Source organism: Mytilus californianus, unplaced genomic scaffold (genome assembly GCF_021869535.1).
Source record: "Mytilus californianus isolate M0D057914Y unplaced genomic scaffold, xbMytCali1.0.p SCAF_10, whole genome shotgun sequence".
Taxonomy (NCBI): Eukaryota; Metazoa; Mollusca; class Bivalvia; order Mytilida; family Mytilidae; genus Mytilus; species Mytilus californianus.
The window spans coordinates 31,366,421-31,379,800 of NW_026262582.1; the positions used below are offsets into that span (position 1 = coordinate 31,366,421).

The 13,380-nt window shown below is 33.4% G+C and overlaps 1 protein-coding gene across 1 annotated transcript in view; it reads right to left on the reverse strand.

The window, feature by feature from the left end:
* The window catches only part of LOC127718716 (sodium- and chloride-dependent glycine transporter 1-like), a 40,444-nt gene extending 27,546 nt beyond the window's left edge, over positions 1–12,898 (reverse strand). Inside the window, exon 1 of the mRNA XM_052224772.1 lies at positions 12,762–12,898. Within this exon, the coding sequence (XP_052080732.1) occupies positions 12,762–12,785 (24 nt within the window). The 5' untranslated portion in view covers positions 12,786–12,898. The remainder of the gene's footprint in view (positions 1–12,761) is intronic.
* Positions 12,899–13,380: the final 482 nt, after the last annotated feature.

A 13,380-nucleotide genomic window follows, 5' to 3' on the forward strand; every position in this document is an offset into this window, starting at 1 on the left:
ATCTGACGCCACAATGGAAAAGTGATTGTTGTATGACGTCAAAAGTTCAAGCGGGACAGATTCTCGGGTCAAGCGGGAATAGCGATAAGGTGTATAAACAACAAGATAAAAACAAAACAGTATACAAAAAAACATAAGTGATAGATTTACAATATTACAATATTCAATAGCCATGTTACAATGAGACATCTGCCCTCAGTTCTAACGAACTTTTAAAAAAGAAGCCAATAATTCCAACATGTCTCAAGGAAGCGGGGTTTAGTATATAAAATATTTTTTGTTCATCAGGGAAATGAATGAAATGTTCATCATCTAATTGTATATCATTAAATAGATTTTGTCTGATATTCTGGTTTACCTTGCAATTCAGAATAAAATGAAATTCATCTTTGATGACTTAATTTGCAGGTTTTGCACAGTCTTTGTTCTCTAGGAATTTTAATGTAATGTCCATTTTCTATTTCAAGACCATGGTCACTTATACGAAGTATGGTAACAAGTTGCTTTTAAAAAAAAAAAAAGACAATGAACCTTAGAACTTTTTTTATTCTAGTTATTAATTCAACTGAATAAGAAATTATATATCAGTGTTATCTTGGCCATGTGTGTGGAGGATAATATTTTTTTTTATTGTAAATCATTACAATTTTGGCATGTTGAGAGAAGTGTTAAATATAAAGCGAGGAGAGAAAAAAAAAAGATTCCCAGACGTATAATTTCTTAAAGAATAATAATAATTCAAAACATGGAGGACACATGTACCTTCTTCCAAATATTCATAAAATTAATCTAGAAATAAGTAATGAGGCATTGCGAACTGGTCAGCTAGTAGAACACATTAATGTTCGTTACCGACCAATCATCAATAAGTGTAACTCTCCCGCGAGAGATACTTACTTGATCTAATTATAAATATAAAAAAGAAGATGTGGTATGATTGCCAATGAGACAACTCTCCACAAGAGACCAAATGACACAGAAATTAACAACTATAGGTCACCGTACGGCCTTCAACAACGCATAGTCAGCTATAAAAGGCCCCGAAATGACAAATGTAAAACAATTCAAACGAGAAAACTAACGGCCTAATTTGTATAATATGTACAAAAAAATGAACGAAAAACAAATATGTAACACATCAACAAATGACACTAGACTCAAGCTAGCAGCCACTTTTAGCAGCCAATCAAGATATCAGCCACTTTTTTCCAGCAGCCAATTTTGATGATATGTCTAAAAACCCAAAAACTATATCAGAGTCAAACGTTCCAAAAATCTCAAAATCTAAGTTAAATGTAATTTAACAGCGGAATTCGACAATTTCACGGCTTGTAGTGATTCTCAAAGGATTTCTGTCCATTTTAAATACCAATAATGATAGCAGCCACTTTTTTAAAAAAATTCTAACTACCAATTCGATATATATATTGTTTTTTAACGTCTAAATGACCAGAGATGTTCAGCCCAGTAGTCAGCACTTCGGTGTTGACATGAATATTAACTTTATGGTCATTTGTATAAATTTACTGTTTGCAAAAATATGAATTATTCAAAATACTAAGGATTTTATTATCCTAGGCATAGATAACCTTAGCCGTATTTGGCACAGCTTTCTGGAATTTTGGGTCCTCAATGCTCTTCAACTTTGTACTTGTTTTGGCTTTCTAACTATTTTAATCTGAGCGTCACTGATGAGTCTTATGTAGACGAAACGCGCGTCTGGCGTATAAAATTATAAGCCTGGTACCTTTGATAACAACTTAGAAGTGAACGTTGGACAAACCAACTACAATGACGTCAGTAACTGAAAGCACTTACTAACCCGATTTCTAAATCCCGGAAATCGTTTTATGACCGCTTTAAGCTCGAATATAAACCCTTATGTCAGTTGCATTATTCTTTATGTAAAATATAGTTTTCTCAATAAAACAACATTTAAGATGTATTTTGTATGCAATATTTCTTTAATCAATAGAAAAAATATCCTTAGGGCTAGAAACATTTGAAAAATATAAATAGAAATATTTATGGAAAGCCCCCCTCCTCCCCCAAAAAAACGTATAGTGAAAACCTACCAACTTTGAACCCCAACAATTTTCGAATGGGCCTAACTCCCAAAAAATCATTCCAGTGTGGCCATCCCCAAGTTATTACCTTTCATTTAAGCCATGTCCGGTGGCGAACTTTACCGTACGGAGTTGGCGAGGCTTACCGAAAGAATGTAGGTTGTATACGTATTTTTTTCCTTAACAGCAACTTTGAGCCCCAACAATTTTCGAATGGGCCTAACTCCCAAAAAATCATTCCAGTGTGGTCATCCCCAAGTTATTACCTTTCATTTGAGCCATGTCCGGTGGCGAACTTTACCGTACGAAAATTGATGGGGTTCAAAGTTGCCGTTAAGGGAAAAATACGTATACACCTTACATTCTTTCGATAAGCTTCGCCAGCTCCGTACGGTAAAGTTCGCAACCGGACATGACTCAAATGAAAGGTAATAACTTGGGGATGGCCACACTGGAATGATTTTTTGGGAGTTAGGCCCATTCGAAAATTGTTGGGGTTCAAATTTGCTGTTAAGGAAAAAAATACGTATAGAACCTACATTCTTTCGGTAAGCCTCGCCAGCTCCGTACGGTAAAGTTTGCCACCGGACATGGCTCAAATGAAAGGTAATAACTTGGGGATGGCCACACTGGAATGAATTTTTGGAAGTTAGGCCCATTCGAAAATTGTTGACGTTCAAAGTTGCTGTTAAGGAAAAAAATACGTATACAACCTACATTCTTTCGGTAAGCCTCACCAGCTCCGTACGATAAAATTCGCCACCGGACATGACTCAAATGAAAGGTAATAACTTTGGGATGGCCACACTGGAATGATTTTTTGGGAGTTAGGCCCATTCGAAAAGTGTTGGGGTTCAAAGTTGCTGTTAAGGAAAAAAATACGTATACAACCTACATTCTTTCGGTAAGCCTCGCCAGCTCCGTACGGTAAAGTTCGCCACCGGGCATGGCTCAAATGAAAGGTAATAACTTGGGGATAGCCACACTGGAATGATTTTTATGGAGTTAGGCCCATTCGAAAATTGTTGGGGTTCAAAGTTGCTGTTAAGGAAAAAAATACGTATACAACCTACATTCTTTCGGTAAGCCTCGCCAGCTCCGTACGGTAAAGTTCGCCACCGGACATGGCTCAAATGAAAGGTAATAACTTGGGGATGGCCACACTGGAATGAATTTTTGGAAGTTATGCCCATTCGAAAATTGTTGGGTTTCAAAGTTGCTGTTAAGGAAAAAAATACGTATACAACCTACATTCTTTCGGTAAGCCTCGCCAGCTCCGTTCGGTAAAATTCGCAACCGGACATGGCTCAAATGAAAGGTAATAACTTGGGGATGGCCACACTGGAATGAATTTTTGGGAGTTAGGCCCATTCAAAAATTGTTGGGGTTCAAAGTTGCTGTTAAGGAATAAAATACGTATACAACCTACATTCTTTCGGTAAGCCTCGCCAGCTCCGTACGGTAAAGTTCGCCACCGGACATGACTCAAATGAAAGGTAATAACTTGGGGATGGCCACACTGGAATGATTTTTTGGGAGTTAGGCCCATTCGAAAATTGTTGGCGTTCAAAGTTGGTAGGTTTCCACTATACATTTTTTGGGGTAGGCGGGGGCTTTCGATAAATATTTCTATTTATATTTTTCAAATGTTTCTAGCCCTAAGGATATTTTTTTTATTGATTTAAGAAATATTGCATGTAAAATACATCTTAAATGTTGTTTTATTGATAAAACTATATTTTACATAAAGAATTATGCAACTGACATAAGGGTTTATATTCGAGCTTAAAGGGGTCATAAAACGATTTCCGGGATTTAGAAATCAGGTTAGTAAGTTCTTTCAGTTACTGACGTCATTGTCCAACAAAAAATGCTGAACATCTCTGGTCATTTAGACGTTAAAAAAAAATATATATCGTATTGGTAGCTTGAATTTCGAAAAAAGTGGCTGCTATCATTATTGGTATTTTAAATGGACAGAAATCCTTTGAGAATCACTACAAGCCGTGAAATTGTCGAATTCCGCTGTTGAATTACATTTAACTTAGATTTTGAGATTTTTGGAACGTTTGACTCTGATATAGTTTTGGGTTTTTAGACATATCATCAAAATTGGCTGCTGGAAAAAAGTGGCTGCTATCTTGATTGGCTGCTAAAAGTGGCTGCCAGCTTGAGTCTGGTACAAACGACAACCACTGAATTGCAGGCTCCTGACTTGGGACAGGCACATACATACAGAATGTGGCGGGGTTAAACATGTTAGCGGGACCCCAACAATCACCCTAACATGGGACAGTGGTGTAACAGTAAGAACGAACTATTAAAATCAGTTGAAAAAGGCTTAACTCATCAGATGGATACAAACAGAAATACTACACAGAGTGGACGTGGCCGAGTACTTGTATATCCCAACAACAAATAGACATAGTACAGATCTGAGCGTACTCGCAGTTACTGACAGCTAGTTCAAAGCCACTAACAACTAATAAAAAAAATCATGCATCTAAGACTAAATTATCAATCCGTACACATCCAACATCCAATTATTGAAGAGGCATAATTTTTACATTCTACAAAAAACTTTATCAATAAAATAGAGTCACACGAGGTGAAAAAGTATGCATTCTTATTGCCTATGATGTACGTCAATGTACACAAATATGATCATTGCATGATAATTTAGAAGAAACTGTTATCAATGCATTAGAATTTATTGACACACAGGAGAATATACTTTAAGATTCTCAACAAAATAGATTTAACTGCATTTGTTAAATTAATTCTTAGAAACAATGAATTTGAGTTTAATGGACTGTTATACAAACACATTATAGGAGCGCCCATGGGTGGTATATTGTCACCAACATGCAAAGATCTGCATCTGTCTGCCCTATTCATTAAAATCTTAGATAAGTTCCAATAGAGAGAAAACATCAAATTACACTGTCAATAGGGATGACGGTTTTATGGTCTTCACAGGCAAATTAGAGCAAGCTGAAGATTTCTTTAACCTTGCAAACGAAATTTACCATCTACTTAAGTTCTAATATGAGGTGTCGACATCTAGTATGGTCTATTTAGAGGGTGGTAAAGGCACGGGTTATTTTCGTGCAACGTTTTCGGCCTTTTTATTTCACGTGTTTCCGTGTTTCGACGTTTTATTTCTCGTTTTCTCGTGTTTGGTTCGATGTGCGTGCTTCGTGTTTTCCCTTAATGATTTTCCGTGTTTCGTGTCGGTACTCTTATTTTCTCGTGCTTGTCCCGCATTTGATTAAAAAGTAAACCGGGACTTATTCAAAGTCAGTCCAAATATTGTTTTAAATTATAAACTAATTGAGTGGTCCCAAGTTATTTATTAATAGCCTATTATATCACTATGATAAATGAGGTATGTTTTGTCACATGATTTTGTAGAACTGAGCATGCCCAGTTTTACAATTGTTTGTAGAACTGGGCGTGCATTGTTTTACAATTTTCATACGATCTGTACACCATGCATATTTCTCCAGGAAATTGTACAAGTAAGCAGTTCATATATGCATGTAAAGTAATGAAGTCTACAGGGGCGGATCTAGGATTTTAGGTTTAGAGGGCTCAAATAAATTCTGTCCGAGCGGAGCGAGGCGAAAATTTTTTTGAGGGTAAAAATATCGAAATATTCTTTATTAAGCTGAGGACAACCCTTGCTTTGCAAATTTTAGGGGGGCGCCCCCGCTTGAATCCGCCCCTGGTCTAGATCCCCAAACAATTGTAAAACTGGGCATACTTCTACACGTAAAGTAATGCCACCAGAGTCGTCATACAATTGTAAAACTGGGCATGCTTTGATAGTTATGCAATGCCCAGTTTTACCAAAGTTTGTTGAACTGGGCATGCATTGTTGCACAATTTGCATACGATCTGTGTGCACCATGCACAATTCCCCAGGAAAGTGTACAAGTGAGCATTTCATATATGCATACACAGTAATGAAGCCTAGATCATCAAACAATTGTAAAACTGTGCATACGTATGCACGTAAAGTAATGCCATAAGGTTAGTCATACAATTATAAAATAGCAAAACTGTTCTTGATTGAAATAATTGCAAAATTACGCAAATGATAGTAAAACTGTGCACTTGAAAAAAATCATTGCAGAATTCTGCAAATAATTGTAAAACTGTGCACGTGAAATATATGAAAATAATAATAAAGCTTTGTAATGAATCAAGAAATAGAAGAATTATGAAAGTTATTGTATAACTGTGCACTTAATCTAATTATTGCAGAATTATGCAAATAATTGTAAAACTGTGCATTTGAATTAAATCGGTGCATAATCATACAAGAAGTTGTAAAACTGTGCATTTGAATTCAAATCATTTTACTTCAATTAATCATGTAATGGGATTTATACAGCATTTGCTAATGGTGTTCAGCACAAATAAAACTTGCAGAATTGTGCATGCCCGATTAGTCCGATATATGTCTATTTGGGCATGCCCAGTTCTACAATTATTTGTACCCATTTATACTTGGATAAATCGGATGCAACTAACGGACGCTAAAAGGTGACCACATGCAGGGTCGCCATGTCCATTTATAATGACTGCATGATCTCCAAGAACGGCTAAGTAATACCTTTTTTCCTTAATATTTACGATTTTATTCCTTGGCTTCGTTTTTCCAGAGTGTTTTTTTTTTTCGTGCAACGTTTTTGCGATTTGTTATTTCACGTGTTTCCGTGTTCAGACCCTCTCTTTTACCGCCCTCTGTTTAGATACCGAAGTGTACAAAAGTGAACGATTCCATAATAATGGAATTCTTGATGTTAAGTCACATATATTAAAAACACAGAAACGTATCAATATTTACCAATCACTAGTGCACATCCAAAACACACATAAATTTAAGAGCATTACAGTGTGTGATTAATATAAGAAATTTCTACTTCTACCACTAAGTGACCACCGTCATTTAGTTGACTATCCTGTCACTTTTTGGTGTGCGCTTGCGGCATACTTAACAAGTCCAAAAACAATTTTAACAGAAAGGAAATAATTTGTGCTGTACATAACATTTATACATGGTGCAAATAAAAGCATGGGACTTGAAATGTAATGTGCATGCAGTAGTCTCTTGAACGAGTCAAGATTTTCTGCAGCGGTCACTGAAATAATAGTGACATCAATGAATTAAATTAACATTTAATTAACTTACAAGATAACTAAATTGATAGAGAATACTGTAAAAAGGAAACAGTAAAAGTTGTAAAAATGTATATTAACGAACAGTCTTTATTTTACTTGTTTTATTTTCATTTGAAACAGATTTTTTTTATCTGATTTGTCAAAATGACAAGTGTGCATAATGATTTTATTGTTACAAATTAAATCCAAAAGCCCACTATAACTCATTATGTAGAAACCACAGCACTATTTTAAAATATCTAGGCACAGATGTTTGATACCATAGGTCGTTATAATTAAATCTTGACCATTTAACTTTCACTTGTTTATCAAAGGGTACAACTGTCAACTTTGCTCAAGTCAGTAAACCCTTGCAATGCATAAAATGTAGCTTTACAATAAATATACATGTTTGAAAAGGATCTATAGATTGTTTATTATCATATATCAGATAAGTGAATTAGCGATCTGTGAAAATTCTTTATTGCCATGTTTTAAATATCTTAGATACACCGTCTGGAGGTGCTCTTAATCAGTGCAGGAAGCTAATACAGATAAGATGAATAGGTTTTCCGAATGAACAATAATTTAGCTTCCGAATATTTCTCCATAGACTATATTTCTAACTAATATATATGCGTGAACCCTCAGGGGTTCACGCAAAAATATTCCTGTTAGAAAAATCATTAAACAATAAGAAAAAATTTGCCTCAAGTGAAGGTTTTAGTTTTTTATACAGAAAAAAATTTGCTACTTTCGTCGATTTTTTTTATTTTACATTTATATAAATCTTTATAATAATCATTTAATTCATTTTTAATTAGTGATTTTAAATAGTTTACATCTGTAATATTCTTACAGTTGGCCACTTTGTCTTTAAGGTTATTGTCTGGTAAGACGTTTTTAGCATATGTATACCAAGAATATACACCTTGTAAATCAAGGGATTTTTGAAAGTTCGGAGGCCTCTTTCGTATATTTCCACCGCTTGTTCAATGTTTTTTTATACATGTAGGAAGGTCTTGATGGTGTTTACATAATAGAGAATAATGGACTACTGCCAAAGAATCGAGAAAAATAGGCCAAAATATAACGAAAAGAGAATAATGAGGTGCTAAAATATAAAGAATAGAGAATAATAGGCAAAATTTATAAAGAATAAAGAAAAATGGCGTAAAAAGATTAAAGAATACAGAATTGAAAGAATCCCCCCCCCCTTCCCATCCAGACCTCAGGTACATGTAGGTAATTTCCAATTTTACAGTTTTTTTGGGGAATCTTAATCTGTTGGTAAATATAGTATCTTGAAACATCAAACGAATTCTTGTTTGGATATTGGCATGCATTATAATTGTTTTCTGACATACACGTGAGATTGAAAAATGAGTTCATAGAGCGTTAATAATGGGTTTGCATTATTTTTCTGTACTGTGTGAAGGACATTTCTGATATTCATTTAATTCATATTTCATATGCTCAAGAACTTTATTGTAGCGCTTTAGCTTATGGTACAAACATATGTAGCTAGAGTAATAGAAATACCTTCCATACAATACAGATATTATAATGTCCTTTGTCCTGTCTACATTTTATTGTCCTGCATAGTTCATCTGAGAGAGAGAGAGAGAGAGAGAGAGAGAGAGAGAGAGAGAGAGAGAGAGAGAGAGAGAGAGAGAGGTTGACACGACGATTATTAAATACACCGTTTCTAGGTAAAAAAGTGTTTAAAGTTGACGAATAGACATGTAGGAGAATGAAATAGAACTGTTCTGGCGAGCTTTTCGTACAAATTCACAAAATCGTCTGGATTTTAAGTCAACTTAGGCCTAGGAAACATAGAGCACAGGGCTCCACAAAATAAATATTCCATTCAAATAGTTAATTTGTTATAATCTATATAATGCTAAAAAAACTTTGTTGTCAACGCATGCGCTGTATGTTTTTAGGCCAAAAAATCAGTGGAAATTAACCTATTTTCATTGGATTTTTTTTTAACGTCATGAATAAACGATTATACGTAAATATTTTCAACAAACTACATGTTTCCTTTCTAGTCATTGTTTAGCTATGTTGCATTGTGGGTTGGTCAATACTAGTATATCCTTATATTTTTTTTTGCTAGAAATAGGGGCCTTAATCTGGCCTTATCGAACCTACTATACGCATATATTATATATAACAAAAAAAAAATACAAATGAAATGGAATTCAAAAACAGAAATCACAATCGTTACATGCAGTGCATTTTAAACTTCATGAATGAAAGCGACATATGTCTCAACTTCTCGGATGGCTCTAAATCTACAACTTTAACAGGTTTTGGACCAAAAGGAAAATATTACAAAGACTTGCAAATTATTACATAAAGAGCAACAACTTTTGGTTAGCAACTTTTCTGAATACATGGTTGTTTTTTATTGTGATCTCTTGGAAGATTCTGTTTTTAAGAGGGATCAATCTAGCAACTTATTCATTTCAGTCTGTAAAAGTCTCTTACCAAAAGTTGGTACTATTGACATAAACAAATACACATTCTGATACTTTTGCTTAATCCAAAAATTAAGATTTTTTGCACTGAAAAATGTTGAAAATTTATATTCCATTTGGGTTTTAATACCCTGAATGGATTATTAAGACCATGTGGGTGATTGTCCCCAATCCTGTTTAACCTTTTTGATTGATATGTTACTCTAGTATTGTGTCATATCATAAAAATATGGTATTATATGATACATGTATGATAGGAAGACATTTTTAACATCATGGTACTTTTTGTTTGTTCTTAACATTGAATTAGTACTAGTCAAACAATCTTTATTTTTTCATACTTAACTTCTTGAGATCTTTTTTATATTTAGATAAATACTATGCTGACATGAGTGGATGGCAACTCACCAATTATTGAAAGACTTCATTAACATGTACATTTGTATAGTACTACTTGCTGTTCATGGCCAGACGCTATTATGTTTACGTGTCTTATCTCTACCAGCTAATGTAAAAAACATTACTCCACATGGCCTATGTTTATATGTTCACTTTTCAATGCATGTATGTATCATGATGTATGGCAAGTCGTTTTTATAATAATTAAAATCTAAGATCTCTAACTAAGTTAATAAGATATTTCATAAAGTTTATAAGATATCTTGTATTCTTTATGAGATATCTCACATTCTTTATGAAATATTTTGTTTTCTTTATGAGATATCTTGTATTCTTATGAGATATCTTACATTCTTTATGAAATATCTGCTATTCTTAATGAGATATCTTGTAATTTTTATGAGATATTTTTTATTCTTTATGAGATATCTTGTATTCTTTATGAGATATATTGTATGAGATATATTGTATTCTTTATGAGATATGTATCTTATTCAACTTGAAGTTAATAAGATATTTTATATACTTAATACGATATCTAGATATCTTATATATTTCATAAGATATCGTATCAACTTTAGAAGATAACTTTTAAACTTAATTATATATATACGAGATATATTGTATAGTTTATAAGATATCTTTTGAAATATATAAGAATTCTTATTTACTTTATTAAATATCTTATAAGCTACATACATGTATGATTAATTTATCAGATATCCTATTTAGTTTATAAGAAATCTTATTTAGTTTATAAGATATCTTATTTAATATACTAAAAAAATAAATACAAGTGTGATGACAGTCAGGACAGGAGAGACTTTCTTTTTCCGGTTTTAGTTATTTGCTTTTTCGATATCCCTTCAGTATAGTAGTAAAACTAAGAAACTATATACTAGTTACACATGTACCTGTTATAGATTTGACAAATTAAAGATGGTTCTTAACAGTTTGATAATTTCATCGTCATGGAAGATAAAAAATGCAAAACTGTGGATTCATTTATTTTTGGTGGTGCCAATATTCGTCCTTTACCACACTGTTGATTTTTCAGTGATACTTTATATTACATGGTTCTGTCATTTGTTCCTAAACTGAAAACTTGTGTTTCGTTGATAACTTAAATTTGTGGTGGGTCTCAACACTCGAAATCAACGAAAATTAGTTATCCACGAATAATAGTGAATAAACAATAGTATAACATATTATTTTAATACGCAAAAATGTTAAATTTATCGGGCATACTAGGATATTTGAGCGAAAGAAAAAAAAAAATGCGCATAGGGTCATTTGAGCGCCGACATCATAGGACATTTAAGCGCCGGAATATTAGCCTTACCTGGATTTTCAAATATAACGTTTGAGCGAAATTTCCTGTGATACTTTTATGAGTTAAGAAAAGAGAGTCGAAAGATACCAAAGGGACATTCAAACTCATAAGTAGAAAATAAACTGACAACGCCATGACATTAAAAAAGAAAAAGACAGACAAACAACAGTATACAAAACACAACATAGAAAACTAAAGACTGAGCAACACGAACCCCACCAAACTATTTTTAAAAAGTAAGAAAAAAAAGTAAGTTTTTAAAATAAATATGTTTTATTTGATGTTACACCCGAGTAATTCGACCGATTCTGGCTAGTTAATGGTAGTGTAGTCCTGAGTTGATCTCTAATTACCAATCAAACCTCATACCCGAACAGACAAGGAGAAGGAACAGAATCTTCTGGACTTCATTCGCTGTACTGGCAGCAGGAAATAACGAAGGATTTTTATGTCAGAAGCCTAGGATATAAATTTCAAGCCCGAACTGACTTGAAAATAATGCCATTGCCGAATTTTAAGTTTTATAATAGTGCTTTGTATTTTTTTACGATTAAAAAAGGTTTTAAACTTTGTGCGTAATAAACTCCACATTTTATAACTATATCCTGCTCGAAATCCTACTTCCACCTCCCCGTGGTGAGCAAGGGTAACAGATTATATGTGGCGAACGGAAGAGGTACTCCTTCATCACTTTCTTAAAAAAAAAATTCTCGCTCAAATGTCCTACAATTTCGGCGCTCAAATGTCCTATACTTTGGCGCTCAAACGGCTTTTTTAATCGCTCAAATGTCCTGCCATTTCGCTCAAATGTCCATTGCCGAATTTATCAAGGTCTTAAGTAGAGTTCTACTTCGCAGTTTTTCTTAACAAATTGTTATGGCAAGCCGTTTTACTATTTATTCTAACACCAAGATATCTCATAAAATATATAAGATATCTCATATAATTTATAACATATCGCATATAATTTATAAGATATCTTATAAAGAAAATTATATGAGATATCTTATAAACTATAAACTATATAAGATAACTTATAAACTATATGAGATATCTTATAAAGTTTATTAGATATCTTGAAGTTAGAATAAATAGTAAAACGACTTGCCATAAATTGTCCTCCTAGTGCGATTGACTGAGTTCCAATTGATAGCACAATTATGTTCGATGCGGAATTCAGCGCGACAGAATAAACATAAAACTTTTAAGAACAATACTTTGTTCAAAGTTATTTTAGGAAAATCACACGCTGAATCAGGTGATGATGAGATTTCGATAATTTATTTTAACGCATTGTAAATTTCTTACCCTTTTCTCAGTCTTTTCCGCCATCCAATATCAAAATTAGTAGTCAAATAAAAAAACGCACCCGTTGAAACAAAAACTTTGTCAATATTGTGAAGTTGAATATGCATATAATAAGAATAACCTTGTAATCAACAATATCACGTGACACCACTAGATATAAAAACATTGTCAGGTTACATGACCTCTAGCACTTCATTGCAGTAAAAAAGAAAAAAAACAAGTACAGTGATGGTAAAGATCATGGAGATGAATGTAGATGTAATTAAGATGACGCAGTAAGGAGTTGGCTTGACTAATTAATAACGACAATATATGCATAGTTTCATGACTAGAATCAGCTCGAGTATTTGTTTTCGAATTCCACTGCATAAGTATTTACACCAAGATGTCGTCAAAAATGAAATTGGATATCCTGAATTTATCATGCTTTTCAATAACATACGATCAAATCGCTGAAAGGACCCCCCTCCTAAATTATTGAAAATTATCATTCTGCATTGAAAATAACATCTTTGGTGTAAATTAGATAACGCCCTCAATGTGTATCTAATACATAGTAACAGGAAAACAAGACGTTCGACATGTTCGAACAAAAATGTTAATTAGAGGAATGGAATCT